Source organism: Leptosomus discolor, chromosome 17, assembly GCF_034619465.1.
Source record: "Leptosomus discolor isolate bLepDis1 chromosome 17, bLepDis1.hap2, whole genome shotgun sequence".
Classification (NCBI taxonomy): domain Eukaryota; kingdom Metazoa; phylum Chordata; class Aves; order Leptosomiformes; family Leptosomidae; genus Leptosomus; species Leptosomus discolor.
This window is the reverse complement of record NC_141407.1, coordinates 16344840-16371141: the sequence shown is the minus strand read 5'-3', so window position 1 is coordinate 16371141 and position 26302 is coordinate 16344840. Positions and strand designations below refer to the sequence as shown.

The following is a 26302-nucleotide window of genomic DNA, read 5'->3' as shown; positions in this document are numbered from 1 at the left end:
AAATGTCCTTCACGTAACTAGTGAGCTGCATTTCTGCTGAACCCAGGGTCCGGAGGCGAGGTGGAAAGGGCACAGCCAGCAGTGCAAGCGGATCCTCTCCGGAGACCAGATGCATTTAAGCAGCGTGGAGTAGAGGAAATCTGATTCGTGTGTTGATGGAGCTGCCTTGGCCACCTGAACCGGGCTGGGCAGAGGGATGGGTGCAGGCAGGAAGGCGCTGAGCTGGCGCGGCCAATGCACCTGCAGCCTGGCTGAGGCTCCTTGCCCTGACACGCAGCCCCTTCCCCTCCTTTTGCTCACGGGGACAAAGGCATGGGAGGTTGGGCCAGGGCCCGTGGCAAGGACAAGCTGGCATCTTGGGCCAGATTTACCACGGCAGCTTCTGGAGCTCACCCTTAGCCTACAGCTCAGGCAGACATGAGCAAAACAGACCCAAAGAGGCTAAGTGTGCGCGTGTTTTGCTATTTTTTCCTCCTTGGGGTTGAATCTCATGACCTCTCAACCCTTCAGAAATTTTCTAAGCTATCTTTAAGGTTACCTCACATCCAGGATCCATTGTTTCTATGGTTTAACCCACTCTGCTCCTGCCCTAATGCATCCCTGAGAGGATGCTCCTGCTTTAAAACACGCTGCCTGGGAGAAGGATGATCAGGGAAATGCTTCAGATAAGCAGGCAGGCTGTACCGTCCTATGAATGTGCTATACAAACATCTTTATTTCTTCTTATTTGATGTTTTTTCCCCTCTTTGTTCGCTTTTCTTCTGTCCCTTCCTAGCTTCTTTCCCACATTTTGCTTGGTTTTCATCATCTGCCTGGCCATCTGTGCCTCCCTGCTCCCTTTCCTCAGAGCAGAATAATGTTTCAGCAACTCTTAGATTTTGTTTCCAAGCCCTGTGCCTTTCCTGTGGGTCCAGGCTGGAACACAGTGCTTCAGAGTAGAGTCTCCAACACCGATGTTTCTCCTGTGAAACCTAGAGAAATCCCCCCCAGCTGCCCTCCTGGCTTCAGAACAGCTCTGGTTTAGGACAAATACAGGAAGGTGACTTTCACGGTCATCTATCCTAGGCGCTCACTTGGATGGTACATCACCACAGGATCGAATTATCCCAGTCTCTCGATGTACTCATTCTTGCAAGAGCACTATGGAACGTACTGGTTGTTCCTTGATGTCTTGTAGACAGAGAACAGACACAGGCAGGGGAGGAATAAATTCCCTAGCTATTTTCTGCGTGTTCTTCTTGTAACGGGTTTGCGTGGCGAGGTTTTGGTAGCGGTCGGGCTACAGGGGTGGCTTCTGTGAGAAGCTGCTGGAAGCTTCCCCTATGGCTGACAGAGCCGATGCCAACTGGCTCCAGGATGGACCCACCGCTGGCCAAGGCCAAGCCCATCAGTGACGGTGGTAGCGCCTCCGTGACAACATGTTTAAGCAGGGGGAAAAGTAACAGTTGGAGAGAGGAGTGAGATGATGTGAAACTATTCTGCAGACACCAAGGTCAGAGGGGAAGGAAGGGAAGGAGGTGATCCAGGCACTGGAACAGAGATCCCCCTGTAGCCCGTGGTGAAGCCCATGGTGAGGCAGGCTGTCCCCCCACAGCCCATGGAGGTTCACGGTGGAGCAGATATCCACCTGCAGCCCATGGAGGACCACACGCTGGAGCAGGTGGATGTGCCTGAAGAGGGCTGTGATCCCGTGGGAAGCCAGTGCTGGAGCAGGCTACTGGCAGGACCTGCGGAGAGAGGAGCCCAGGCTGGAGCAGGTTTGCTGTCAGGACTTGTGACCTCGTGGAAGGGACCCACGCTGGAGCAGTTCATGAAGAACTGTACCCTGTGGGGAAGGACTCATGATGGAGAAGTTCGTGGAGGACTGTCTCCCGTGGGAGGGACCCCACGCTGGAGCAGGGGAAGAGTGTGAGGAGTCCTCCCCTGAGGAGGAAGGAGCGGCAGAGACAATGTGGGATGAACTGACCCCAAGCCCCCATTCCCCATCTCCCTGCGCCACTTGGGGGGAGGAGGGAGAGGTAGTTAAGCCAGGGAAGAAGGAAGGGGTGGGGGAAAGGTGTTTTTAAAATTTGATTTTATTTCTCATTACCTTTCTCTGATTTGATTGGTAATAAATTAATTTCCCCAAGTTGAGTCTGTTTTGCCCATGATGGTAATTGGTGAGTGATCTCCCTGTCCTTGTCCCAACCCATGAGCCTTTTGCCGTAGTTACTCTGCCCTGGGCAGCTGAGGAGGGTGGGGGATCGAGCGGCTTTGGTGGGCACCTGGTGTGCAGCCAGGGTCAACCCTTCACACTCCTAAAAGCTGCTTTGTGGCAGAGCAGATCCAAAGTTGCCTGGCTGGTGTCCCACACACTCAGCAAGTTATCCATTGCTGGAAACACCCACCTTCCACAGGTTTCCTTTAGTGTGTGTGTGAGCCTTTCCCCTGCTTTCCTCGTCTTTGAGATCACCCCAATAGCACGGTCAAGGAAGCCTGGGAGCCTGTTTGGCAGAGGAAACGAAGCCTCTGCCCTGAGCTCTTCCCCAGGCTATTAGCAGCTCGAGATGAATGAGTGTGTGTGCAGCTCCTCACGTGCCTCCTTCTGGGGGATGCTCTCCCTTCTCCTTTGCATTGGTGGTAGAAGATGAATGGAGCAAGACTTGGAGAACGGGCAGTGAATTATTCAGTACTCAGTGGTGCCAGAGGGAGCCGCAATTAAAGGTGCGAGGGGAAGGCTCGTGGCGGCGGCGGTGCCCAAAGCAACAATGGTTTGCCAAGGTGAGCCGTGACGCTGGGAACCTGGAGGCCAGAGCCTGAGGGCAAAATGTTCTTGATCTCATCACTCTGAGCAATAACTGCGTGGGAGGGGAACCTGTGCTATGCAGCTCCCGGGCCACGGCAGCTCCTCCATGCTGGCCCAGCGGCTCCAGATCTATCTGTGTGCGGCAGGGCCGGTGCAAGCCCCTTGAAGAAGTTTGAAGTTGTACTAGATGAAGGGAAAGTGCCAGGAATCTGCTTGTAAAGTATGTATTTCCCACAGTCTTTCTCTTCGCCTGCTCTCCCTTGCTCGCAAAGTAGCTGTGTCTGGGAGCTTTAACTCCGAGACCCTTGTTTTGCACCTTCACTGCGTATCACTGTAATGACCCGCTCCCAAAACGCTGGTGCCACCGAGAGTTGTGGTGGAAAACTGCGTGGGGACCCTGCTCGGCTCTCAGCGATGCCCAGCTAATGAGTCCCATCCACTGCTATAGATGTGCACGTTTTTGTGAAAGATTAAAAGTTAACTCCACCTCTGGAAAGAGAGGAGGGTGTAAGGAAGAAGCCCTTTGCCAGCTGCCACGGGCACAGTGAGGCTCCCTGGCTGGTGCTGGCAGCTGCCTTGCCCAGCCCACCAGTGACACTCCCTGTTAATACTGGTTTCCCACTGAGGACCGAGCTGAGCAGCGCTGCAGTGTTTGGGGGAGGCTGAGGGTGCGCATGCAAATTCATCATGGTTGGGGCGCTCTGCCTTGGTGTGGCACCCTGGGGTCCTGCTCAGGGCATGAAGACCCTCACGCAGGATTTGTGTAGCCATTAAAGAAAGCAGGCAGGGAATAAATACCGTATTTTTGCCTCCGGTTGATGCAACTGATGCGGTGCTGGGCTGACGCTCTGTCCTGACCCTGTGTTCCTCTTCTGCTCCCCAGAAAATGAGTTTCGGGGTGAGCTGCTGAATCAGAGGTGGACCTGCGGAGAGAAGATCAGCAGCTGCGAGGGAGCCGCCAGCCTGCACGGCACACGCATCAAGGTGAGCAGAAAGCCCTCGGCCCTCCACAAGCATGTTCTCTTTCAGCGTGGTGACCTCCCGCCCGATGCGTTGGCCACAGGACGAGGGCCACGTGCTGCTCCAGCCCTTATGGACCAGGTGGTCCTGGAGGGGGCGGGGGGGGGATGGAGCCTTTCTGGTACCCAAAGCGATAGGCAGGACTTGGAAGTCTCTGTCTCCTTGCTACAGCCAGACCTTCTGCGTGATGAATCCGGGCAGAGAGGGCTTCCAGCTGTCAAGATTTGGCTTTGAGTCCAGATATTTAAATCCTTGTCTTCCTCTCCAGTCCCATCCTTCAAGGATGGCTTAGATCTGGATATTTAGGTCAGTCCCAGGCCTGTTAAAATAGGCCCTTTCTCCACGGCGCCGGCTGGTCGGAAGAAGCCCCTCGTACGCCAGGTGAAGCCGTGGTGCCTTTGGAGGAGACAAGCGAGGCATTCATCCCCACCGGGACCCCGGGCAGCTCCTGGGGGCTCAACAGAGCCGCTCATTTACTGCTGCAGCTGTGGCTGATGAAAGAGGTCCAGCCAAGGCTGTCAAACCTCCTGGCAGATTCACTGCCAGCAGATGAGGAAGCTTTAATTAAGCATAGAACTGGGCTGCTCGTTACGCAAATGGCACTTCCTGTCCCGGTTTGGCCTGCCGGTAGCGAGGCACCATCTCAGATGGGCAGACGGACCCACCCGGTGGTGGAGGAAGCCCTTCTTGGGTGATTGATGTTACTGGCTCTTCCTGTATCCCCAAGTAAACCAAGCCCTGGGAAAACCCCCAAACCAGCAAAAATCCACCCTTAAAACCCATCCTTCTTCACTAACAAGCTGTCAGGTGCGAGCAGGTGTCGCCAGGAAAGCTCACACCTTCTTAGAAAGCAGAGTAAGCAGTTGTTGCTATATTTAAAATGAGCTCAATTAAGGCTTTTCTATTGAACCTGCCAAATAAGCACTTAGATTAGATTTAATAAGGTTGTTGTATGTTAATAAAGCCATGATTACAAAAGGTAATATTCCTCGTACCTGGTGCTCATCTAGCGCTCTGCCTCTGCCAAGCACATTGCTAACGTTAACCGTTCCTTGCAACCCCCAGCTCTGCTTACCTGTGTTTGAACAGAGTGAGTGGTCTGGGGGGGGGCAAGAGGAGGAGGTGGGGAGGGGGCATCTGAAGTGGGAGTAGGATTTGAGGAGCTGCAGCTTTTGGAGGCAGTAGTCCTGGTTCTGCAAAAAAACAGTGAACTTAAAATATTTCTCTGCATATCAGTGCAGTAGCATATTTATCTTCTGTTATGTTTTCCTAAAATCTGGGTGGAACTTAGGACAGTTTAAGCCTGGATATCGTGTCTGTGTGTGTGTGTGTGTGTGTGTGTGTGTGTGTGTGCAGCCCTCTCATCTCACAGCGGGGAAGAAGTCTCAGTCCCTGTCTAACCTCCGGATTTGCACTGTGTGCACACGCTTGCACTTGCGTGTGTGCTCATCAATACATACTGTATTTAAACGTAGCTCTTCACGCCAGTTACCGCTCGTAATCCACCGGATACGCAACGGTGAAGGACAGTGGGATGTGGGGCACGTTTACTTATTTATTTTTGCCTCTAAAGAAGTCCAGGCGCAGGATAGAATTTCCCCTGACAGGTCTGAAATGAGATCTCTGAAGAGAGCTGGGGAGAGGTGCTCTCTGCACGGACGCTCCTGCTTGCGCCCGTCCTGGACCATGATGACTGATGGAGAAATGGATCTTTCTCTCCCAAATCTTCTCTAACCTCCCGTGCCGTGGCTGGGGGAACCGCTGAAGAGCGGGCAGGCTGTTGCTGAAGGCTGGCTGCTGTTCGGACAGGGAGGGCTGATGTTGATGGGGCCACCAGAGCCCATCCCCTGCCACGAGCAACGTCTGCTGCAGTCCTCTTCGGAGATATTCGCGTAGCTCACTTCAGCAATCGCCTCACGTTGTGCCACTTGAGGATAATCTTATGAAAAAGGCAGCTTATTACCGAGCTTGAAAACAATGAGGCTGAAGAACTGCAATATTATATTTATTTGCTTTTACCTCCCCTACCCCTCATCCTCTGGCGTAAGAGCTGTTGGCACGTACGGGGCCACTCGGGTCTCTCTGCACGTGAAATGGCGCTTGGATTGCGTGTTGTGGCACTTTCAGACAGTCAAGAGGAAAGTACGTGTCAACTTAAACCGCTGCATATGAAATCACCCCGGCCTAATGCTCGAATGTCAGCGCTGCGGAGGCGCGCGGTGCAGCTGCGGCTGTGGCACACGTGGTGCTCGGGAGCATCTTTTCTGGTCCGCTTCACTCGGGCGGAGGATGCCTGTGCCATCGCTGCCGAGCGTTAGCGCTCGGGAAGCGTTTCGTTCGCAGCGCTGGGCTTGTCTTTGGGCGGGGGTTGGTCCCTTTCGGCAAACGCAAACTGACAGCGCGGCGTCGGGAGGATGTTGGTGACACAGCTGTAATTTTTAATTTTGAGGTGGGTACAAGCTGTGGGTTTGCAGCTAAAGATGTCAAGGCAAAATCCTCCCCCCGCCCCCCGACTCTGAGCCAGAGAACACTGCGCAGGGTGTCTTTTCCTGGAAGCAGCCAGAGAGCAAAAGGCAGACAGTAGTTTATTCAACCGAGGACGGGACTCACAATAGGTGGAACGTCAGGAGGATTTAAATCAAGCAGCAAGGAAGACCCTAAAGGAAGAAGGGGGAAAAAAAAAACCCTAACCTCAGAGTGTGGTTATAAAATAGCAGCTAGGAGCTACTATTGAGCCTTTTTAAAAAGTAGAGGCAGCTCGTGGTCAAGGGTATTTCTTCCTCCATCACCCCTTACTTATTTATTTTAAAATTAACAGCTAGAGAAGGTCCAGCGGGATGAAGCCCTCCTGATTTTCTGCAATGACTGACAATGCCATGGCACTTTGCAAAGAGCAAGCAGGAGAGATGTGGAGACCCAGATCCAGGTCTCTCTACTTGTGTTCAGCCTGCAGCAGCCAAGGGGGAAGGGGGATTCCTCAGGGGGTGGGGAAAAAAAAACCCTCCAAAAAAAAAAAAAAAAGGCAAAGGGAGGAGAAATCAGGATTCAAACCCATCCTCACTGGTTGGCAGGTGCCAAGGGGCAGTTTTGTGGCCTGGCTGTGATTTGCCCCATAGTCTACATCCAGCTGGACCTCAGGGTTTGCTCCCTTCACTGGCTCATGCTGATAAGGCCATCCTCGGGTAGGAAAGGAGCAGTGGGCAACGGGGCAAATTAACCAGTAAATTAATCTTCCCTGGCGAGAGCTTGAAGGAATTTGCTGGGACAAGGTGGGTGATGGTGGAGGTTTTCCCACGCTGCATCCTTCTCCCTTCCCTTCCCTCATCCTGGCTTTGAACCCAGCCCTGAAATGGGGTTGGGGGAGCTGGACCATCCTCTGACTCTGCATAGCGAGGGCAGAGTGAGGTGGGGTGGGGTCCTGCCTCGTTAGGGTGGGCAGTGCTGCCTTTTCCCTTGAGGAGTTAAAGAAGGGGCTCTTTGGACCTGGAAGAGGGGAAGGACCAAGTAGAAAACCACTTTTCAACAGTTCTGTAGGAAAAATGTCATATCTTCTGGCATTTTCCTCCTCCTGCTCTACCTGCTGCTGGGCAAATTTAGGTTTGGGGTTTTTTAACTAAAACTAGAGGCTCTGTCTGTCTGTCTGTCCCTCTAACGCTCGGACACAGCTTCTTGCAAATGGCATTTTGCTCTATCCACAAATAAGCACTGGTGGAAGCTCTGCTGCTTTCAGAGTAAAATAAATATTCCTGCTGAATCCTCACCTCCCTTTGTCCAGCTGAAGGCTTTTTCAGCATGTTTATTTTCTCTGAGCTCCGTGGTGCTCTTGAATACATATAAAGTATTACCGCTGACCGTGGGGAATTTCAGCGTGGCCCTTAATGGCATATTTGCATAGAGCTGTCGAAGCCCAGGCACACCTGGGCATCAGTGCACGGAGGCTCCAGCAGCTTTATGTTAGCACCTCGGTCTTCCATCGGAAAAGAAACGTGTATTAAGATAAGGAAGAAGAAAATATCAACCCTGTAGGTACTCCAGAAAATTAAACTTCAGATCCGTGCTGTGTTGCTGTAGTCTTGGCAGCAGAGCAAGACCATTACTGTAGAAGTAGGCTGTTAAAACTCACATTGTACTCAGGTTAAACTGTCTCTCACGTTTATCTGTCTGAACCTCATTGATTTAGATTGGCAGCATCAGGATATCATCAGTATAGCTTGTCTTATGGTTGTGTCAAGAGGCTCCTTTTGCAGGGCAAACGCAGGGTAAGAAGTAGCCCCTGCACCACGGCTCCTTTAGTGAGCAGAAGGAGGGGAAAAGGGGGGCACCCGGAGATGAAGTGATGCTCTCAAGGTTACCCTGACTGTCAGCGGCAGAGCGTGGAGCTGAATCCTGAAGCGAGTGCCCTGACACCCAGCACAGGGTCCTTCCCACTGCATTGTCCCGTGGTGCTGGGTTAGGAAACCTGCTGGATGCTTGCTTTGGTTTAACGGGAGAGACAATCCAGTGATAAGGTGAGGAGGAGCGGAATAAACCTCTGTCTTTTCTAGCTGGACTAGTGCTCTGAGGCTGCCATCGGGTAGCAAGAATTTATTTGCAGGTTTCCTTTCAGATTGCTTTGTTTTCCATTCAGAGCTAAAATAATAAGAGTGAAATCCAGATAGCTTCTCAGCCTGGCTATTATGCGAGCAAGAGAGAGAACAAATGAAAATACCCCGTCAGTCTCCAAGACTGCAAACATGCACTATGTGACCTGAAATTTTGCGTTAAAACGATCTGTCTAGAGGGCTTCTCGCCGAGGAGGTGAACAATAAAGGACAGTGGTTTCATGTAACCTTCCTGCATCCGAGCCCGATAACCACGGAGGCTCCAGAAGCGCAGCAATGGCCACGTCAGTTAATTTAAGTGGCCTGGGAGGAGCAGGGGCTGAGCTCAGAAATGGGTATTTTTCCTGGTGTTTCTGCACTTCGGTGGGAAATGAAGATTTTTGAGGATGCTGCCGCTATTGATTTAAGCTGAGAAAAGGAGCCCGATGGTAGAAAACAGAGTCTGGGTGTGCAGAGCCCACCCCACCCCTTTGGTGCCGTAAGAGAAACATTATGAATACGCAGCTGTGTCAAGTTCTCTAACCAAGCAATGGGGGTCTTCCCTATGGGGAAACCCCCAATAATTTAGTTTTGGGGTGGTTTGGTTGGGTTTTGGTTTTGTTTGTTTGGGTTTTTTTTGTGTGGTTTTTTTATTTATTTTTTTTAAAGGCTGCTTTTTACAGTCGGGACAGGCAAGGCAGCCTATTCGGCTTTTCCATCCTTTGGTCCTCAGCAAGGTTGGGTCTGTCCCTGCCTTAGGTGGCTCCTGTCCCCTTTGCCCATGCGGTGACCGAGTGTGTTCTCGTCTTCCTGAGGTATTTGATCCTGGCTGCAAAGAGGTGTGGAAGGCCATGGGAGGAATTTCTTTGTGAGGTGCTATGGTGTAGTGAGGAGCCTGGATGTTAGCTCAGACGTGGTACCTAATTTTTTTGTAGACAAATGTGACATGAAACGGGATCTTCCCCATTTATAGACAAGCAGCTTGAGCCCTTCCTGCCTGCCTGTCCTTGAAGGGCAGGTTTAAAAGAATTGAAGTTTTGCTCTGCTTTTCCCTCGCTGTCCCCACAGGCTCTCAGCCCTACCTCTTTTTGGAAACAAGTGCCACAACCATCAGCTCCACTGCCTGGCGCTGGCCCGGTGCAGGCAGTGCCCATTATGCTTCCCGCAGCCTGCCCTCCTCTGCCACTTTGAATAATTTATCTGCAGGAAACCCATATTGCCAAGGCACCAGCCCAACACGTGCCAATTCCCTGGGAAAACTGTCAAAAAAAAAAAAGAAAAGGAAAAAGAAAAAGAAAAAGCCCTCTCTGAGGTTCATTTTGGTTGGAGGCAGGCTCCCAGCAATCAAACGTATTAGTCGTATTGTCGGCGTGCGGCGGCGGCTTTAGCGAGCTCGCTCAGCACACGCCGACGTTGAAAGGCTCATAAATGTAATGAAGTCCCTTTGACACCTGCTCCTCTCCACACTTTAAACGTGAGCCATTGGTCCGCAGGGAACCAGGGCTTTAAAAATAGAAATTATAGTAATTGTCTGCTGTGTTATTGGGAAGATTGTAATAAACGTGGAGCACAACACCGCGGTGCCACGAGCTGAATGCTGACAGCACGCATAAATTGCTCCAGGTTCTGATTTTTTTTTCCCCACCCCCCTCCAATCTTCCCATCTAACAAATCACATAAATCATTGCGTGTTAATGCTGCATTTCTGGAGGGTGGCAGTGGGAAGGAGAGAGGCACTCGGGGGAAATTTTGTCCCTATCCTTTGAAGTGTTTTCAACAGCGGCGTCCCATCGGCTCGGGGCCTCCGTCCCCTCTCCCTGCCTGCCCAACTGCCTCCCCCCCTCCCTCCTCGCCACCCCCAAACCTCAGGGGGGGGGGACAAGAGAGGCCCAAACTGAGCAGTGCATCCTTTGACAGTGATGGGTGGGGACCCCCAGCCCCTTCTGCTGGGGGCTGCAAGCAGCGGCCATAAAGAAAGGGTTTCAAGGTGCATGTGGGGATGGGGTGGCAGCCCACATTCTGCATGTGTGTCCCTTCCTGCTCCTCGACCAGGGGGAGCAGCCATTCCTGTCCCCCTTTCTTTCGGAGGTGCTGTGGAGCCTCCTTGATTTGGGATGGCACGGGAGCTGGTTGCATCCCTCTCCACCCAGGATTGTAGAGGATGCTCCAAAGAGAATTTGTTTTAACGATGTCAAACCCCACTTGGAAATGGTCCTTTCCCCCCTTGCTTTTCTCTCTCCTTCTCACTGTCTCAGGAGGAAACGTCCCAGAAGGTAACACTGCAATAAACCCCAAATTGCCTTGTCCCCAACCTACCAGGCTACGATCCCCCTCCCTGCTCACACCCCGGGTCCCGCGTGGCCCCTTGGCGTTCGCCGCCAAACGCGCCTGCCTGCAGGGAGAGCGTCTGTGTCAAGGGCGAGACGGAAAACCAGCTCTTTGACCGCGCCAGCGACTTCATTGACAAGTTTAATGAGATCCCATTTCTGTCATTCTGGCTCTGTCTTTTTGCCCTGCCGTGGCGATCCCCTTCTTTTCCTGCTCCCACCTCCAGGCCCAGCCTGATTTCAAAGCTCCCCCCCACGCCAGGGCGCGGAGCCCGTGTCGCACCCCGGAGGTGGCTGCACTTCAGCTTTCCGCTACCTTGTGGCATGTTGTGATGTTTAATTAATATCAAGCACTTTGAAGTCCCCGATGTTACTTATTCATGTCCGTATTCCCCGCGGACCCTCCTGTTTGATGTCCACGGTGCAGGGGTTATTTAGATGCAACCCTCTTTGTGTCAAATTTAAGCAGAGAGGAGAGGTTGGTCTTTAAGGCACTACATGAAGAGTTGCCCTTCCCAGGCATGAGATCAGCTCAGCTGCATATTCAGAGATTTCTGAACATGTGCTGGCTTCTCACCTAGGTGCTCACGGCACTTCTGTGGTGTAAATCCAGAGAAATCGGTTCTGCCCTTAACAAGTGATATTTCGGACACGGCCGTTTTCCATCACAGGCCATTACACCTGGGTGTTTGTTTCCCTGCGGTACCTGACAGCAGAAAGTCCTTGTTGTGTCCCAGGATGTGGAAATTAATTTAAGGCTGCTAAATTTCAGCCCTGTGGGTTGAATAATAAATTCAACGCAAGAAACCTCGGTCTCAAAAACATGGGAAAGCTTTCCCTGCTGCCCAGGTATTTACACAGAGCAACGCCGCATGTGAGATGGCCCTTTAACAGTGTTTTTCTTGTTATCTTTCAACAATTATCTTTTCTTTCCATTCCAGATGAGTTTAGAAAATGACGATAAGAGAGCACGCACGCGATCGAAGTCTATCAGAGGTGAGCAGCTGGTTATCCCGCCGCGCGGGGATGCATAGACTTGAGCTCCCTGCACTTCCCTTGTTCCAAATAGGCTTTGATTTTTCACTTCCAGGCTTAACTCTTTAAGTTATCCTCACTGTCCCCCCTCCAACCCCACCAAAGTTTGTCTACGAACCTGGAAAACTCCCAACCACAACCCTTTACAGGCCCTCACAACATTTAACCCCCAGTGCCTACACCCAGGAAAAGAGAAAAAAAAAAAGCAAAAAAAAAAGGGAAAAAAGGAAAAAAAAAAAGCCCCTTTGCATGCTTTGCTTTAGGGGGCTCGCAATTGCTGGAGCTTCAGATCAGCTCCCAGGGCTTTCATCATGCACGCTCTGCCAGCGGCTTTGAAGTTCCACATCTGAGAATGCCTGGCAGAAGTAGCGCATGCTGGAGAAGCAAACAGGGCCGTCCCCCAGCAGGGACGTGAGGACAAATGACTTGTTAATGCAAAGCTTGATTGCTATTTATTTTCCGACTTGGAAAAGAATGTGCAGGTCTGTCTTTGCGTGGTTTTTTCCTCTGGGAGAAGGTGAGGTGCTCCGATACAGAGCGCAGGGTGTCACCTGGGGTGGTCCCATAGCCACGTGTGATGGTTACAGACCGGCCTCTCCATTTTGGGGCCGTGGATTTGATGAATTGCAAAGGCGGCTGGTAGTGAGGACCGAACGGGGCTGGCTGAAAAAACGTGATGACTGCAGCTTCACCCACACAGCTGTGCTGGCCCACCTTCCTTCCTCCCGACCCACCTTCCTCCTCGCTCTTCTCAGCATCGGCATCTTTTTAAAAACAAAACAAACTCTAGATCCTGCCAATTGTGCTGAATCAAGCTTAGATATTTGGGGTTCACTGCTTTGTTGCACGTACATAAAGGTGCTCGCTCAGGTTGCTAATAAGAGTGCCCTGATTCTATTTATTTTCTCGCACCCTGCCTTCCCCACACTTGGATCTGGGTTTCTTGATGTGAAAAGGTAATTTCCTGCATGCACCCTGGGACTTGCCGCTGCCTCCAGTTTGTTGAAGCTTGTGAGTCGTCCCACCGGGAGCTGGATCCCAGGAAACCCAATTAGCTCAAACAAATTGAGCAAACGCGTTATGGTTTTTAGCCTGGGCAAATTTAGACTTGTGTTGTGGGTTTTTTCCCCTCCCGATTATTTGGATTCCTGGCTGGATGTAAGGTTTCAGCAGCAATGTGGTGTTGCTGTATGTTGTTATTGTAAACAGTGAGAAGTCCTCTTATTTCTAAGTGGGGAATAATCCCTAAAACCCTACAAACTACCCTAAAAGCCAAGCAAAACATCCCCTACCACGTGTCTGAGCATAGGCAGGGGCTCCCACATCAGTCTGATGTGACAAGGGGGAGAAAAATGTGCCTGTGCCTGTTGATAGGTAGAGGGTAAACGTGGCCATTTACATGTTTGCAGCAAAACGATAGTGAACTGTGCAAAAAGTAACTAGGGAGCGTGTTTTAAAGGCAAACATGGAGAAGAAGGAATGAGAAAACTTGGTCTTTACTTAAAAGAATTATATCAGTACGGCTTCATTGACTTTAAAGTCATCATGTATTTAAAGAGAGAGAGGGGTAGTCCCTGCTGCTGCAAACATGCACTCAGGTGCCTGAAATGAAGCACAGGCATGAGGATTTACAAGGCAGGATTACGATTTCCTACAGGCTGGCATGCAGTAAACGATGGCAGGATAGATTTGCCCCTGTCTTTCCCAAATGGGATGTCGGAGGAGGCAATAGAAACCCAGCTGCAGGCAGGAGAGGATCTCCCAGAGAAGGGAGATGTCTTGGCAGGGTTGGGCACTTCTGTCGTGTTTTTGACCTTGTGTTTGTTTCCATTGCTGCGTCCTGCCCCTTCGCCCAGTGCCCACGGAGCTGATCGGCCAGGAGGTGAGGTAAGGACCCTGCTCCTCCTCGGCGGTGGGAGGGAGGGGAGGCCCCAGCCTGGGACTGCCGTGGGCAAAGCCCTGCAGCTCCTTACAGGCTTAGGAACCTGGGTGAGGGGAGCAAACCCACGGGACTAACGGGGTGGAGGTCTTGCTGGGGGGCTTATATTGGTGGGCACCTCGTTGTGTCCAAGCCCTCAGGGCACCACTTGACAACACCCATCAGAGGAACCACAGGAGTGAAAGGGATGAAAACATGGGCTCTGGATGGGTCACGCCAGACCGAAGACCCTCCAGCCATCCTCCGTCCCACTCCAGATCTAAACCCCAGCAAAACCTGATGCTCACGCTTTGTGTTGCAGGATCATTAGGGACAACATCCTACTAACCAGAGATTCTTCTCCATGCATTTCACATCCTCTTGTTGACCCTAAACAACACCGTGTCACATCGCTCCTCATGCCAGATGCTCCTCCTTTGGCCCCGTGTCCCCCGTTGAGTCACCGAGGTCCTGTTGTCCCTCATTTAGCAGCGCTGGCATGCCAACAGCAGCAGCCAGAAGAGCCGGAGCAAGCCTCTGCAGCCCTACAGAGCTTCTCATTATAAATAACAGCCTCCCCCGTCTCTAAGCTCCCTTTAAACCTTGCACAAGAGCTTACGCAAGAGGTAGGAGTCTTTAACCTGGACAGGCGCTAATAGCAGGGGCTGCCTTTCCTAGCGGCTTCCGTTAGAAAGCCGCGTGTGTCAAAGAGTAATTGGACCTCGACCAACCCAATTTCAGAGCATTTCTTCTCCTCTGCTCTCCTATTACTCTGGAGAGACGGGAGGAGCCAGCGGCGGGCATGCCACTTCTCCAACTTTTATTGCTGAACACTTGAGTGGAGGTGGTAATTGGAGCAGGTGACACATATAAGGGGCAGGACAGAGTGCTCCACAAAGCCATCTCTGCAGCTGTCACCTAATTGCCTGAATAACTGGACGATTAATCGACTAATTGGAAGCAAGGCATCGTCTGCATAAGAATAAGAGGCCCTTTTGTCAAGCGTATGACGGCTGCGAAGAGGGGGAGAGCAGGTCGGTGCGGTGGCTCTTGCAGGGAAGGAGAGCAGCTTTAATAGACCTGGAAGCCCCTTTCCCCTTTTGGGACTCCTGTCAAAATACATGGAACCTTTCGGGAGGACAGCAGGGATGGGAAAGCCTGGCCCAGAGCATGGCAAGGATCACCTCTGCTCTGGTGCTTTTTAAAGGGATTAAATCAACACACCGAAGCCAGAGACATCCCAAATAGCCACCTGCTTTGGAAAACCTCCATGCTTGGCTCTTTCCTACTTACTTTTTACCGGAGGCTTCATTTCACCACATCAAAAATGCAGTGTGTGTGTGGGGAATCAGTTTTAATTGAGGCAGGAAAGCTTATAAAAGCCTGTAACATCTTCATCAGAGCTGCTCTTGTTTCCCACTGAATAACGCCTTTTTCAGGCAAGTCACTGGTAACATAAACACTGCTCTGTCTTTCGGCACGCAGTCACTTAAAGTGTGTCTGGGGCTGCTCGGGACAGAGCAGCCTCAGTCGTGACTGAGGGCAATTAAAATTAAATAGACTTTCAGATCATCAGCAGAGGGAGCAGGGAAGGGGGGAGCTCCCTCTTCCAATGACATACTTTAGCGGGACGAGATCTTTTTGTATAGGACCTCCAGCATTTTGCCCAGGAAGGGATGTCTTGCTGGCAGGCAAGACCCCAGGCGTGGTGGGGGTTTGGGCTGTGTGTGCCGAAAAAACTGGGAGCCACCCCCTAAGTGATGGCGTTGGAGGATGCTCAGCATCTCAGGTTGAAACCAGGCCACGAGCAAAGGGGACAGTAGGAAAGGGGGGAATTCGTCTCAGAGGGGCCAGGAGGTGCAGCTTACACCCACGCCTCATCTACAAAGCCATGTCCCCTTAGGGGATGTGCTGCCATCATCTGCCCTGTCAGCACTAGCTTTGCTAAGCTAAAGCCAGCAGGTCTCCCTGAAGGAAGGATTCCTTCTCTCCTGCGAGTTCAGTAGCCCTTCCCTGTCCTGGTTTTGAGTTGAATTATATTCTTTGAACACAGCGATCTGACTTGTGCATGGAGAGTTGAGCCATTAATAACCCGCCCATTAGCACACTCAGATCTTCCTCGTCCTGAACTTTCTGCAAGGGCTGAGATCTCTGCTGAGAACAGAAATTCTGAGTCGCTAAAACCTGACTTGGCACTTGGTACTATTTAATGTTGTCCCGTGTCTTTTACTCTGCGAATAACAGGCTGGCCAGATCCCCTCTGGGCTGGCGATGCCTTTTCCCTTTGCACTGTCATCAAGAGATTTCATTAGCGCTTCCAACTTCCCGGGCCGAGGGTGATACGATGCTAAATGAGGTTATTAATCCTACACGACTCCAGAATTCCTCAGATGTCAGGCAAGTCACTTGGGCATCCTCTAATCAATGCCATAATCTGGTTTTGCCAGAAAATGTTTGCTTTAATGCTTCTTATCTGGAGCCCTTATAGCTCCTGGAGCTGGGACTAATTACCCCCGCAGGGGAGGCGTGTAGCCCTGTGCCGAGGGATGCAGCAAGCAGGCTGCCTCGCTGCAGCCCACGGCAAAGGCAGCAGTGGCTGCGAGCGCTGCCCAGAGCTCCCTGGAAGTCTTTTAACTCATCCTCTTCTGCAGAGCAGCAGGAACAAATGTAGGGATTTGGGAGATCTGGTCACCTAAATCCCATCCGTCCCTCCCCAAAAGCGAGGCTCCGAGGTGTTTTTCAGGATTTTTGTCCTGGCGATCCCCACCAGACGTGCTCTGGCTGAAACCTCCTCGATTCACCCCCAGCCTGCTCTTCCCAAAAAGCCACCCATTTCTTAGTGCAAGGAACTCCAGTTCCCTGATAAACCCGTGAAAAGCCCATGTTTTCCTCCTGCGCCAGCGGAAAAGAAAACTGAAGAGTGGCAGTGGGGAGGCAGAGTGCAGTAGTTGTCTGCTTTTTAAAAGCTTGCTCTTACACATGCAAATCTTTAATTAAACATAATCATAAAACTATAATGAACCGTTCATCTAATTAAATGGGGTGAGTCATTTCATTAATTTTTAGCAAACTGCAAGGCTGCTCTCCTGCCCTCCTCACTTGGAATTCAAAGGGACAAGCTGAACCGTTTGAGGGAAATTATCTTCCCTTTTGTGGTTATTTTGTTCCTGGTGCACAGGACCTGTTTAACTGACCATAGTTTATACACTTCTAATTAGAAATGAATTCCCCGAGTCCTACTGCTGTTCTTGATGGTTGCTTGTTTCCCTCTCAAGCTGTCCAACCCCAGGCTGTAACGGCTCAGGACACATCCGTGGGAAGTATGCAAGACACAGAAGGTGAGGCTGAGTCGGAGGTAGTGGGGATGGAAAAATGTGAGCAAGAAACCCAAAGACAGATGCTCACTGGAGAGAGGCTGGTTCAGAGCAGCAACCCAACTTGCCTGCCTCAAATCTGCCTACCAAAGAGCCTATTTCTGTCTCTCCATCAGTCCATGAGGGATCCGGGGGAATATGCTTCACCAGCTGACAGCAGCCTTCCCTCAGACCCCAAACTACAGCAGAAGTACCTGGCTCAGATGCCTGGGATTGGTGGCAGCTCTCAGCAGGCAGAGATTTTGGTCTGCTCGGTGCCTCTATGGACAGGGAGGGGAAATGAGAGCACGCTGGCTGCCTTCCCGGCCATGCCAGCCTTAACTGATGGGTTTTGACACGCTGTAATGGTGAAATCAGAGCAGCTGGTGGACATGCCCCAGGGGCCAGTACTGCATCTCCTGCCTGGTCTCCTGGTGGCACTGGTGGCCATCACCAACAGCGGTGCTGGGAGCTGTTGGTCCTGCTGCTCCCTGGACAACAACTGCCCATGGGCCAGACTGCTGGAGTGAGCCCAGCAATCCTTGCGCTGTGACCTTGGAGAGAGGTTGACATAGTTGCACAGAGCCAAGGTCTGCGAGCGGATCTTCTGGCCACGAAGGGTTAAACCAGCTAAAAATCTGGGCTGCTGGATGACTTTTTTTTTTTTTAAATATTTTTGTACTTGTCCCACTTGCCTTTGCCTAATGGGTTCAGATGCTATAGCCATGCTTTTCTCACTTGGCAATGCCTCCTCTCTGCTCCTTGATCCCATCTGCAGTTTACAAAGCTGCCCTCTAGCAAAGAAGAGGAAACTTCAGGATGCGGAGGCTGAACATCTGGTGTCGAAGAGAAAATCCCATCCGCTCAAGCTGGCCTTGGATGAAGGCTACAACGTCGACAGCGATGGCAGCGAGGAGGCTGAGGCAAAGGAGGAGTCCGGCTCCGACGAGTCAGAGGGAACGTTGGAGGAGGATGAGGCGGAGGTGGTGGAGCAGGAGGAGACCCGCAGCCCCGAGCCGGCAGAAGGTGCTTTATCATTATTGATTGCAGAGCTGCATTCTGCAGATAAATAAAGGGCAGGGAGTGTTAATAACCACGAGTTATAGCTCCTCTGAATTATGTACAGGATGATGAGTCCTTCAACTATTGCGTTTGGTGGAAGCACAACCGCAAAGCTCCGGTTAAGCTGGGAGGGAATACACAGATTGTCTCCAGTGTCTTAAAAATGAAAGCTTTTCCATCAGGGATGCTCCCTGGGGATAAAGACCCATGGGAAGCACAGAGGAGCTTACCACGTGGCTCAGATGGCGGTGGGGAAGGCAGCCGGGGTCCCACACTGGTGCCTCAAGGGGCTGAGCTGGTTTCCCCAGTGCGGGAGCCGTCCCTCCTGGCTGGATCTGGCCACTATCCGAGAGGAGGAGTGACAGGCAAATGAGGCGGGTGTCCAGGAGAGGTCCTGACACTGTGTCACTCCCTGGTGTGGAGCCCCTGCTTTGGGGAGCGCTGGGAGCGAGGTGGCCAGATGGCTGCTGGGAAGCCACATGCATCTGAGCCCCGCGAAAGCTTCCACGTGGAAATCCCCTTCCTACCTGTCGTTCCCAAATGCAATAAATTAGGCTGCTCCAGGGGTGTAACAACCAGGCTTCAATTAAGCTTAAGTAAGACAGAGAAATGTTTATGAGCTTATATAATTACTTTCTTTTTCCCCTTTTTTCTTTCCCCCCTTTTTTCTTCCCCCTTTTTTTTCTTTTCCCCCTTTTTTTCTTTTCCCCCTTTTTTTTCTTTTCCCCCTTTTTTTTCTTTTCCCCCTTTTTTTTCTTTTCCCCCTTTTTTTTCTTTTCCCCCTTTTTTTTCTTTTCCCCCTTTTTTTTCTTTTCCCCCTTTTTTTTCTTTTCCCCCTTTTTTTTCTTTTTCTTTTCCTTCTTTTCTTTATTTTCCCCATTTTCTTTCTTCTCCTTCTTTTCCCTCCCTCAGAGAGAAGCCCAGCAAAATCGACCCATTATGGACAAAACACGGCAACAAGTACGTCTGGGCCGAGCAAGGCCAACTATAGCAGCTATCAAGAAATAATCGCCAACTCTCTCCTAAACCTAGGCCAAATAGCGGAGGAAACCCTCGCCATCGAAGGGCAGCTGCCTGAAGCTGAGCTGCAGGTCTCCAAGCCACCGTCCAATGTTGTGCACCTGGTCCACGAGGATGCAGGGGAGGAGTTAGTGGAGGAGGAGTGCGACAAGGAGATCATCATCCAGACGGAGGATGCAGAGGAGGTCATCGAGGTCACCAGCGAACGCAGCAGCGAGTTGTGTCCAGAGCACCGGGACGATGCGAACTGCGAGGAGTCCTGCAAACTGGAAAAGGCTGAAGCAGAAGAAGAGGATGAGGAGGATGAGGATGAGGATGAAGATGAGGAGGAGGAGGAGGAGGAGGAGGAAGAAGAGGAGGAAGAGGAAGAAGAAGAGGAGGATGAAGAGGAGGAGGAGATGGCTCCTGAAGTGATCTGTGAAGAAGCTCCTCACACTTCTCAGGACACCCAGAAAAGCCACTGTGAAGGGCAGTTCAGCCCAAAGCCCGAGTACTCGGTCATCGTGGAGGTCCGGTCAGATGATGACAAAGATGATGACGCCCGCTCCCAGAAATCAGCGGTGACCGACGAGTCAGAGATGTATGACATGATGACGAGGGGGAACCTGGGGCTGCTGGAACAAGCCATTGCGCTGAAAGCCGAGCAGGTGAAAATCGTGCGGGAGCCCAGCCGGCTGCCAGGAGAGCACGTAAAGCACTTCCAGGTGGACGAGAAACAGAGCAAACCGCTGGACAGCATCCGAAAGAGCTACTACGGCAAAGGTATGGGGACGAGTCTTTGTGTGTCTCTTTCCTTCTCATCCCTAGTGAAAGAGCTGAACTTGTCTGCTCAGCACCCCATGAAAACTAGGCTGCTGGGGGGGTTCACAGCCCACAGAGGGCATTTAGCCACAAATCCTCAATGCCTGGAGGGATGGGAACATCCTAGAGGTCAACAGTGAATGCACAAAGTGATGGTGTCCTCTACATCTCAGCAGGGGAATTGCCCGGCTCAATTGCCTGCCGGCTTTGAAAATCTCTGCCTGAGCAGTAGGGCTGGTTTAAAATCTAAGTGGGTTTTTAAGTAGTGGTAAGAGTCTGGTCATGGCAACACGAGGGACTTGGCAGGGGCTGCTGAGCCAGGCTGCCTGCTCGGTCGCTGTGAGTGGCTCCATCCTCCTGGTCGGGTTAATTAATCAAATTGCTTTGCTGATTTTCATTTTTGAAACTTCCAATGTTACAATTCCACCTTCAGGGGAAAAAACCTTCAAACCCAAAGGTTTCTCCCTGTTTGACTGGAAAAGTGGTGAGAAGCATCCTCAGCACTTTTTCTCTCCTTTCCACCTCTTTCCCTCCAAATCTGCTAACCTGCTTCCCATCGCCCTTTCCCCACAATCCCTAGATCCCTCAAGACCCGAAAAGCGAGAAATCAAATGTCCGACTCCTGGCTGTGATGGCACCGGCCACGTCACGGGACTCTACCCTCACCATCGCAGCCTCTCTGGTTGTCCGCACAAAGACAGGATCCCTCCCGAGAGTGAGTACATGATGGGATAACAAGGGTTGCTTAAATTAGTCTGAAGCCTTATTTCCTAGGGGGAATTTCACACACGATGGGTAGAGCTGTCTCAAGGCCAATGAGCACTACAAATAGTCCCCAATGATGTGAATTTCATGACTGAGTCCCTAGCACAAGCCTGATGTTAGTCCTTGGGGTATTACAGAGTTTCTGGCATGGGATGGTGCTTTTCCAAGTCATTCCTGGATGCTTCTATCCACCAAAGTGTTACGGCTCTTCATGGGAAATGCTACGGCGATTACTAGGAAGTCCCACCCTTCTTAAAGATTTTTAGCACCATCCTGTGGAGAATGAGGTCCCTCCTCTGAAATTTAAACTTGGCTGCCCACCTCCAGAGGTGTGTTAACCAGTTCCCGTCTTTACACTGAACGTCACATATTTTTCCCCATTTGGGGTATCATGTCAGGAAGAAGGGGAAACCTTTCTGGTTGTCCAAAGGCGCTGAAGGTGTTGCCGTATGGCAAAGGAGAGGAGTTGTTCAGGATGCCCAGGATAGCTGAGTCTCCTCCTACGCTCTTATTACTGAAAAATTCACAAGGTGCTATACCAAGATTCATCTATTCCACAGAAAATATTTGTCATCATCATAACAGATTTTTATATATATATGCATAGAGAAAGATTTTATATCTGCCTCTTTACCAGCGCCCCAAATAGCTTTCCCTGTACATATACATAAAAATCAACGTTGTATGTTTATGATAATGGCATAATAGACAAAAAAAAAGAAAGGAGCCCTGCCTTATCGGTAATTTCAAAGGTTGCAGACCTGCCGTAAACGCAGAACTGCAGGAAACAAGGAGAAAGTACAGCTATCTTCACACAAGCTTGAATGCAAGAAAAAATATTAATAAATAACTAACACAAGCTGTGTGCTTTAGAGAAGCTTGCAAATCAAATCATTTTCTTTACTTTTAAGGTCAGCGCTGCAGGAAGCAATAATCCTGCAGATTAAAATTAAAAAAAAAAAAAATCAAACAAAGACTAGTCCTAAGGATAAAAGCAGAGATACAACTTCAATCACTTAAAACTACCTGAAATGGAGAGACCTGGCTCCAAAACAGTGGCAGGTGGGAGGGGCTGGATGGGGGAAACGGGATTGCAATCAGCAAACGAGGAGGAAGCCCAAGCTGTGTGCAGAGATGCTAATCTAGTGCTGACCTGAGCACTACTGCCTTGTAAATTTATTTTTTTTTTCTCTAGGCAGATGAATTCTAATTACAGCATTTCACGTTCCCTGATTTCTAGGAAACCAGCGTACAAGACTTGATGATTTTGTCTTTTCTTTTCTTTTTCTCTCTGATTTTTATCAAGTTGTTTTTGCTTCCCTTCCCCTCTCCCCTTCCCCTTCTCGCTCCGAAGTCTTGGCGATGCACGAGAACGTGTTGAAATGCCCCACGCCAGGCTGCACAGGACAGGGTCACGTCAACAGCAACCGCAACACGCACAGGAGGTACCAGCTTCAACTTCTTCTCCATAACGGCCAGGGCAAGGATGGCAGCAGGGCAACCAGACCCAAAAGCCTTGGCTTTATTGTTGTTCTGAGAGATGGTGCAACTAAGATGGGTGAAGTAGGGATGACCCTAAGACAAAGAATGATACAAGAAAGCAAGGTGGGGCAGTGATTTCTGGCTGGGCAGTGGTGGAGCAATGCTTCCAGGCTCGCAGGTGGGATTATAGAGGGGTAGATGGAGGTGGGGGTTCATGGAAGAGGTGTTTGGAACTAGGGAGGCAGAGGGTGCCCGGTGAGGCTGACTTGGAGGGTGATGTTTGTGTTTGGTGGTGTGCCACTGTGCAGGATTTTTAGGAATTTCCACCAGATTTAGGCTGAAATGATTGATGAGCTGGGAATTTAGATCCTCTTGCTGTAGGACCTTAGCCCAGACATGGTCAGGAGGTGACAGGGTTGTGCTTTGGGACCTGCAATTATACCCCATGATTAAACTCAAGCACTTCTACAAGCGGGAAGGCTGCCAGCGGAAGGGATGGTGCACTTAAAAGCTAGAAACCTTCCAAAAAGCCAGACTAGCTTGTGCTACAGGGCTGCACTCATGAATTTATGACTGACTTCTCGTTGCACTTGAGCTTAATTGGCAGAGAGCGATGGCTCTGCGAATGTCGATGCGTTTGCAGACGCGAGGTGAGTTTGTGTTGTTACTCGTTCAGCCATGGAGGAAGCTGGTGGAAGCTTCGCCGTAGCTGCTAGAGGAGAATTGGGGAAATCTGCTTGGTTAATTGAGAAGCTCAGTTTGCTGCAGGCAGCGAGCGATCACAGTGAGATTGAGGTGATTGACTGGTGTTAGCGGGTTGTGGAGCAAACTTTGGGCACAGCGGTTTGGGCTGAGACCCAGTGGGGTCAGAGCCCTGAATTTCACGCAGGGCTGGGCAGGGATTCCCTCAGTGCTGGCTGCTCCGGTGATGAAGGTGCCTGGGATGGCTTGGGGTCAGCTGGGGGAGTACAGGCTCTGCTTCTGAGAGGTTTTAACCTTCCCTGGTCAATCGCTGTAAGAGCCAAGCTGGTCCCAAAGAGGCAGAGCCAAGCTCACATGTAGAGCATGTGTGAGCAAAAGCCATTACAGCCCCCGACCTCCCCCAGGCACCGGCAGCCCTGCACATCAGAAGTGCAAATGTTTCCCTGCAAGTGCCCCTCAGATGGCTCCTTTCAAGCGGCCCTTGCGAAAGTTCCAAACAAATATAAATAAAAAATGCCATTTAACTGCTAAAACCACTCAAAGAAACCAGCCCACCCCCTTCTGCCCCTGCTGTGCTCAGCCTGGGGGAGCTGCCTCCTTGATCCACCTCCAGGCCCTGGGGATGCTCCTGGGGCTCATCCTGGAGAAGTTTGGTGCTTGATGTTTGGCTGCTTTGCTGCTTGAAAATAAGCCTGGATAGTGATAATAAAAAAAGAACTTTAAATGCAAACACTTTTCTCATGGGCTCAGTGCAGCTCTGGGTCCCTAAAATGAAGATTTTTCATGCTCATCCCTTATGCTTGGTTTCCTTCTCTGTTTTTTTTTTTCTCTTTTTTTTTTTTTTTTAAAAAAAACCCAACCCTCCCACAGTTTATCTGGGTGCCCCATTGCTGCTGCTGAAAAATTAGCCAAATCACATGAAAAGCAACAAACCCAGTCTGGTGATCCTTCGAAGACCAGCTCCAATTCTGACCGGATACTCAGGTAAATGGGACCGTGAAGCCCAGCGCCACGGGACCGCGCTGCCCCAGCCCTCCCCGCCCTGCCACGCTCGCAAGAGCAGCCGTCCCGGCTCCCTCTGGCTGTATCTTGATACTGCTGAGTCCTGTTATGATGATCATAGGTCTCGCCAAGGTGGGGAGATATTTAATTGATGATCCCAGGGAGGGCATTGAGGACAATGAATTGCTTCTGTAGCATCAATTAATGCTGAGGCTACAGGCCAAAGGGTTTTACCAGTGCAGCAGAAGGCATTTGTGCCGATTGCTCTGCAATGCAAACTGCCAGAGAATGATGGCTATTATATTAGCATTATAAGTAGGGTGGGCTCGGGGAGAGGGAGGAGGAGATTTGGGCTAGATATAAATCACTCGATGGCAGTTTCGCCTAAGTCCGCTCGCTTTTCTTCCTTAGCCCGCATGGTTCAGAGGAGAGAAACCTGCCACTCATTTCCAAACCAGCCGCATTTATTTTGTTATTTCTCCCGTCTCCGTCTTCCCGGGAGAAAGGGCTGTCTCGCATTAAGGATGTCCCTGATAGATGCTGGCTTCCGTAGTTGATGTGATTCATGAGGCTACAGATGGATTGTAATATGGTTAGTTATTTTGCAACGAGAGCAGGATAAAACCGCAGTACGAGCCCTGAGCAGCACTCCCACAAAGGCACCGAGGTTTGATTAATTTATTTATTTGCTCCCCAGGACTGCTGAGCACCCCGGTGCACCAGCACTCAGTGCTTTGGAAAGGCCATTTAGGGCGATTACTTATTTATTTGCAGCGGAGCCTGCGCCGGGCGCAGAGCGCTCTGAGCACATCACGAGGATGGTCCATGCTCCAAGGAGCTCCCGCTCCGAGGACTCGCTGGTGGAAAGAGGTCACGGGAAGGAGAATAACAATAGGCCATTTATATACAATTTATATGCAAGACAAATTGATTCATGATAGGCAGCCCAGCAGAAGCGGGTCTTTAAGAGGGACTCTGCAGGCAGGGGAGAGGCCCCGGTGCCTTTGCAATGAACCTGCAGTGGGGAGCGGAGCTAAACTGGGATCTGCACGCCTTCGTGTGCCATCCTGGGTCATGGGTCCCATAACTGAGCGATGCCCAAGTTTCTACTGCTGTTGGAAAACGCTGCCACGCCACGGCAGCCTGCAGGAATATTGTTTTGGACGAGTCGACACCTCGGTGTTTTATTTTAAAAGAGAAAAAAAAAAAAAAGGAGGGGGGAGGGAATAAAAAAGGAATCTTAGAGACCCCAACCAGACGCAGGCTTGCTGAGGGAGAGCAAAAGGGCTGTTGCTGCCTCCTCTTTCCCAGTAACTCCCATCAGGGACAAGGGGAAGAGCGACACATCCCCATCGTATCTGGTCCCCTCCCAACAGCCACCTCACCAAGGAAAAGAGAAATCACTCTTGCTCGCTGTTTCCTCCTCAGGCCTATGTGCTTTGTGAAGCAACTGGAGATCCCTCAGTACGGAAGCTACCGGCCCAACATGGTCCCAGCAACCCCCCGGGCCAACCTGGCCAAGGAGCTGGAGAAGTACTCCAAGGTCACCTTCGATTATGCAAGTTTTGATGCTCAGGTTTTTGGCAAACGCATGCTTGCCCCAAAGATTCAGACTAGCGAAACCTCACCTAAAGCCTTTAAATGTAAGTCGGGAGCAGGGCTGGGCTGGGTTTTGCATTTTCTGCCTTTCTCAGTGTGTCGTGAGGCTCTTGGGATCGTGGCTTTGGGGTGATGGGAGAGTCTGGGGGCTGAGCTGCTGGATCCCTCCTGCTGCTGCGAGGCAGGGGGAGAAACGGGGGTGGGGAGTCTGAGATGGGTCCCAAGGTGAGCACCTTTGATGGGGAGAGGAGCCCATGGCTGCTGGTAAAGCTTTCCTTGGGGGAGAGTCGCTTTGGCTTCGGCTTTGGGAAGAATTGCATCAAGTGGTGGGAACATTAATCTGAGCGATGTCTCTAGGTGGGATAAGTTACACAGTTGTCCTCAGTTGGTCCCCGTTGCTTTGCAGCTCATATCTATTGATCTGTCTTTCCTCATCTAGCTAAATGGATTATAGTTTTCTTCTCTTCCATCTTATATATGACCCACTCCACCCATTTGTCTTCTCTGCCGTGCTCTGCTCTCCAGCTCTGCTACCTATCGATCACCCTCCTCCTGTCTCCCAGCTCTTTCCTGTCGTAGCCACCCACCTCTGCTCTGTACCGAGGACCGTGCGCTGGTTACGACACTGTGCGATGGAAGTGTGGGTGAAAATGAAATGTTAAATAAACTCCCGGGGGTTGGGCTGTCAGGAACAGGAGAGAAGCTGCACGGGGAGACAGCCTGCCGCCAACTGATGTTAAACCTCCCCCTTCCCTTTGAAGCCAAATGTGCACCTGAAGACATATTTTTGAGTTTAAAAAAAAAAAAAAAAAAAAAGAAGATTTAGGAGCCCAGTTTGCAGAAGTCAGCAG

General features: G+C 51.0%; 1 protein-coding gene across 2 annotated transcripts in view; it reads left to right on the top strand.

The window, feature by feature from the left end:
• Positions 1-3676: 3676 nt before the first annotated feature.
• The window catches only part of MYT1 (myelin transcription factor 1), a 42094-nt gene continuing 19468 nt past the window's right edge, over positions 3677-26302 (top strand). Inside the window, exons 1-10 of one of the 2 annotated variants that reach the window (XM_086474529.1) lie at positions 3677-3769; positions 11654-11708; positions 13604-13634; positions 16941-17003; positions 17797-18044; positions 18993-19862; positions 20482-20616; positions 22021-22111; positions 23721-23834; positions 25281-25495. In XM_086474529.1, the coding sequence (XP_086330655.1) occupies positions 11654-11708; positions 13604-13634; positions 16941-17003; positions 17797-18044; positions 18993-19862; positions 20482-20616; positions 22021-22111; positions 23721-23834; positions 25281-25495 (1822 nt within the window). In that variant the 5' untranslated portion in view covers positions 3677-3769. Of the gene's footprint in view, positions 3770-11653; positions 11709-13603; positions 13635-16940; positions 17004-17796; positions 18045-18992; positions 19863-20481; positions 20617-21972; positions 22112-23720; positions 23835-25280; positions 25496-26302 lie in introns of both variants that reach the window. The other variant, XM_086474528.1, reaches the window with a different exon arrangement.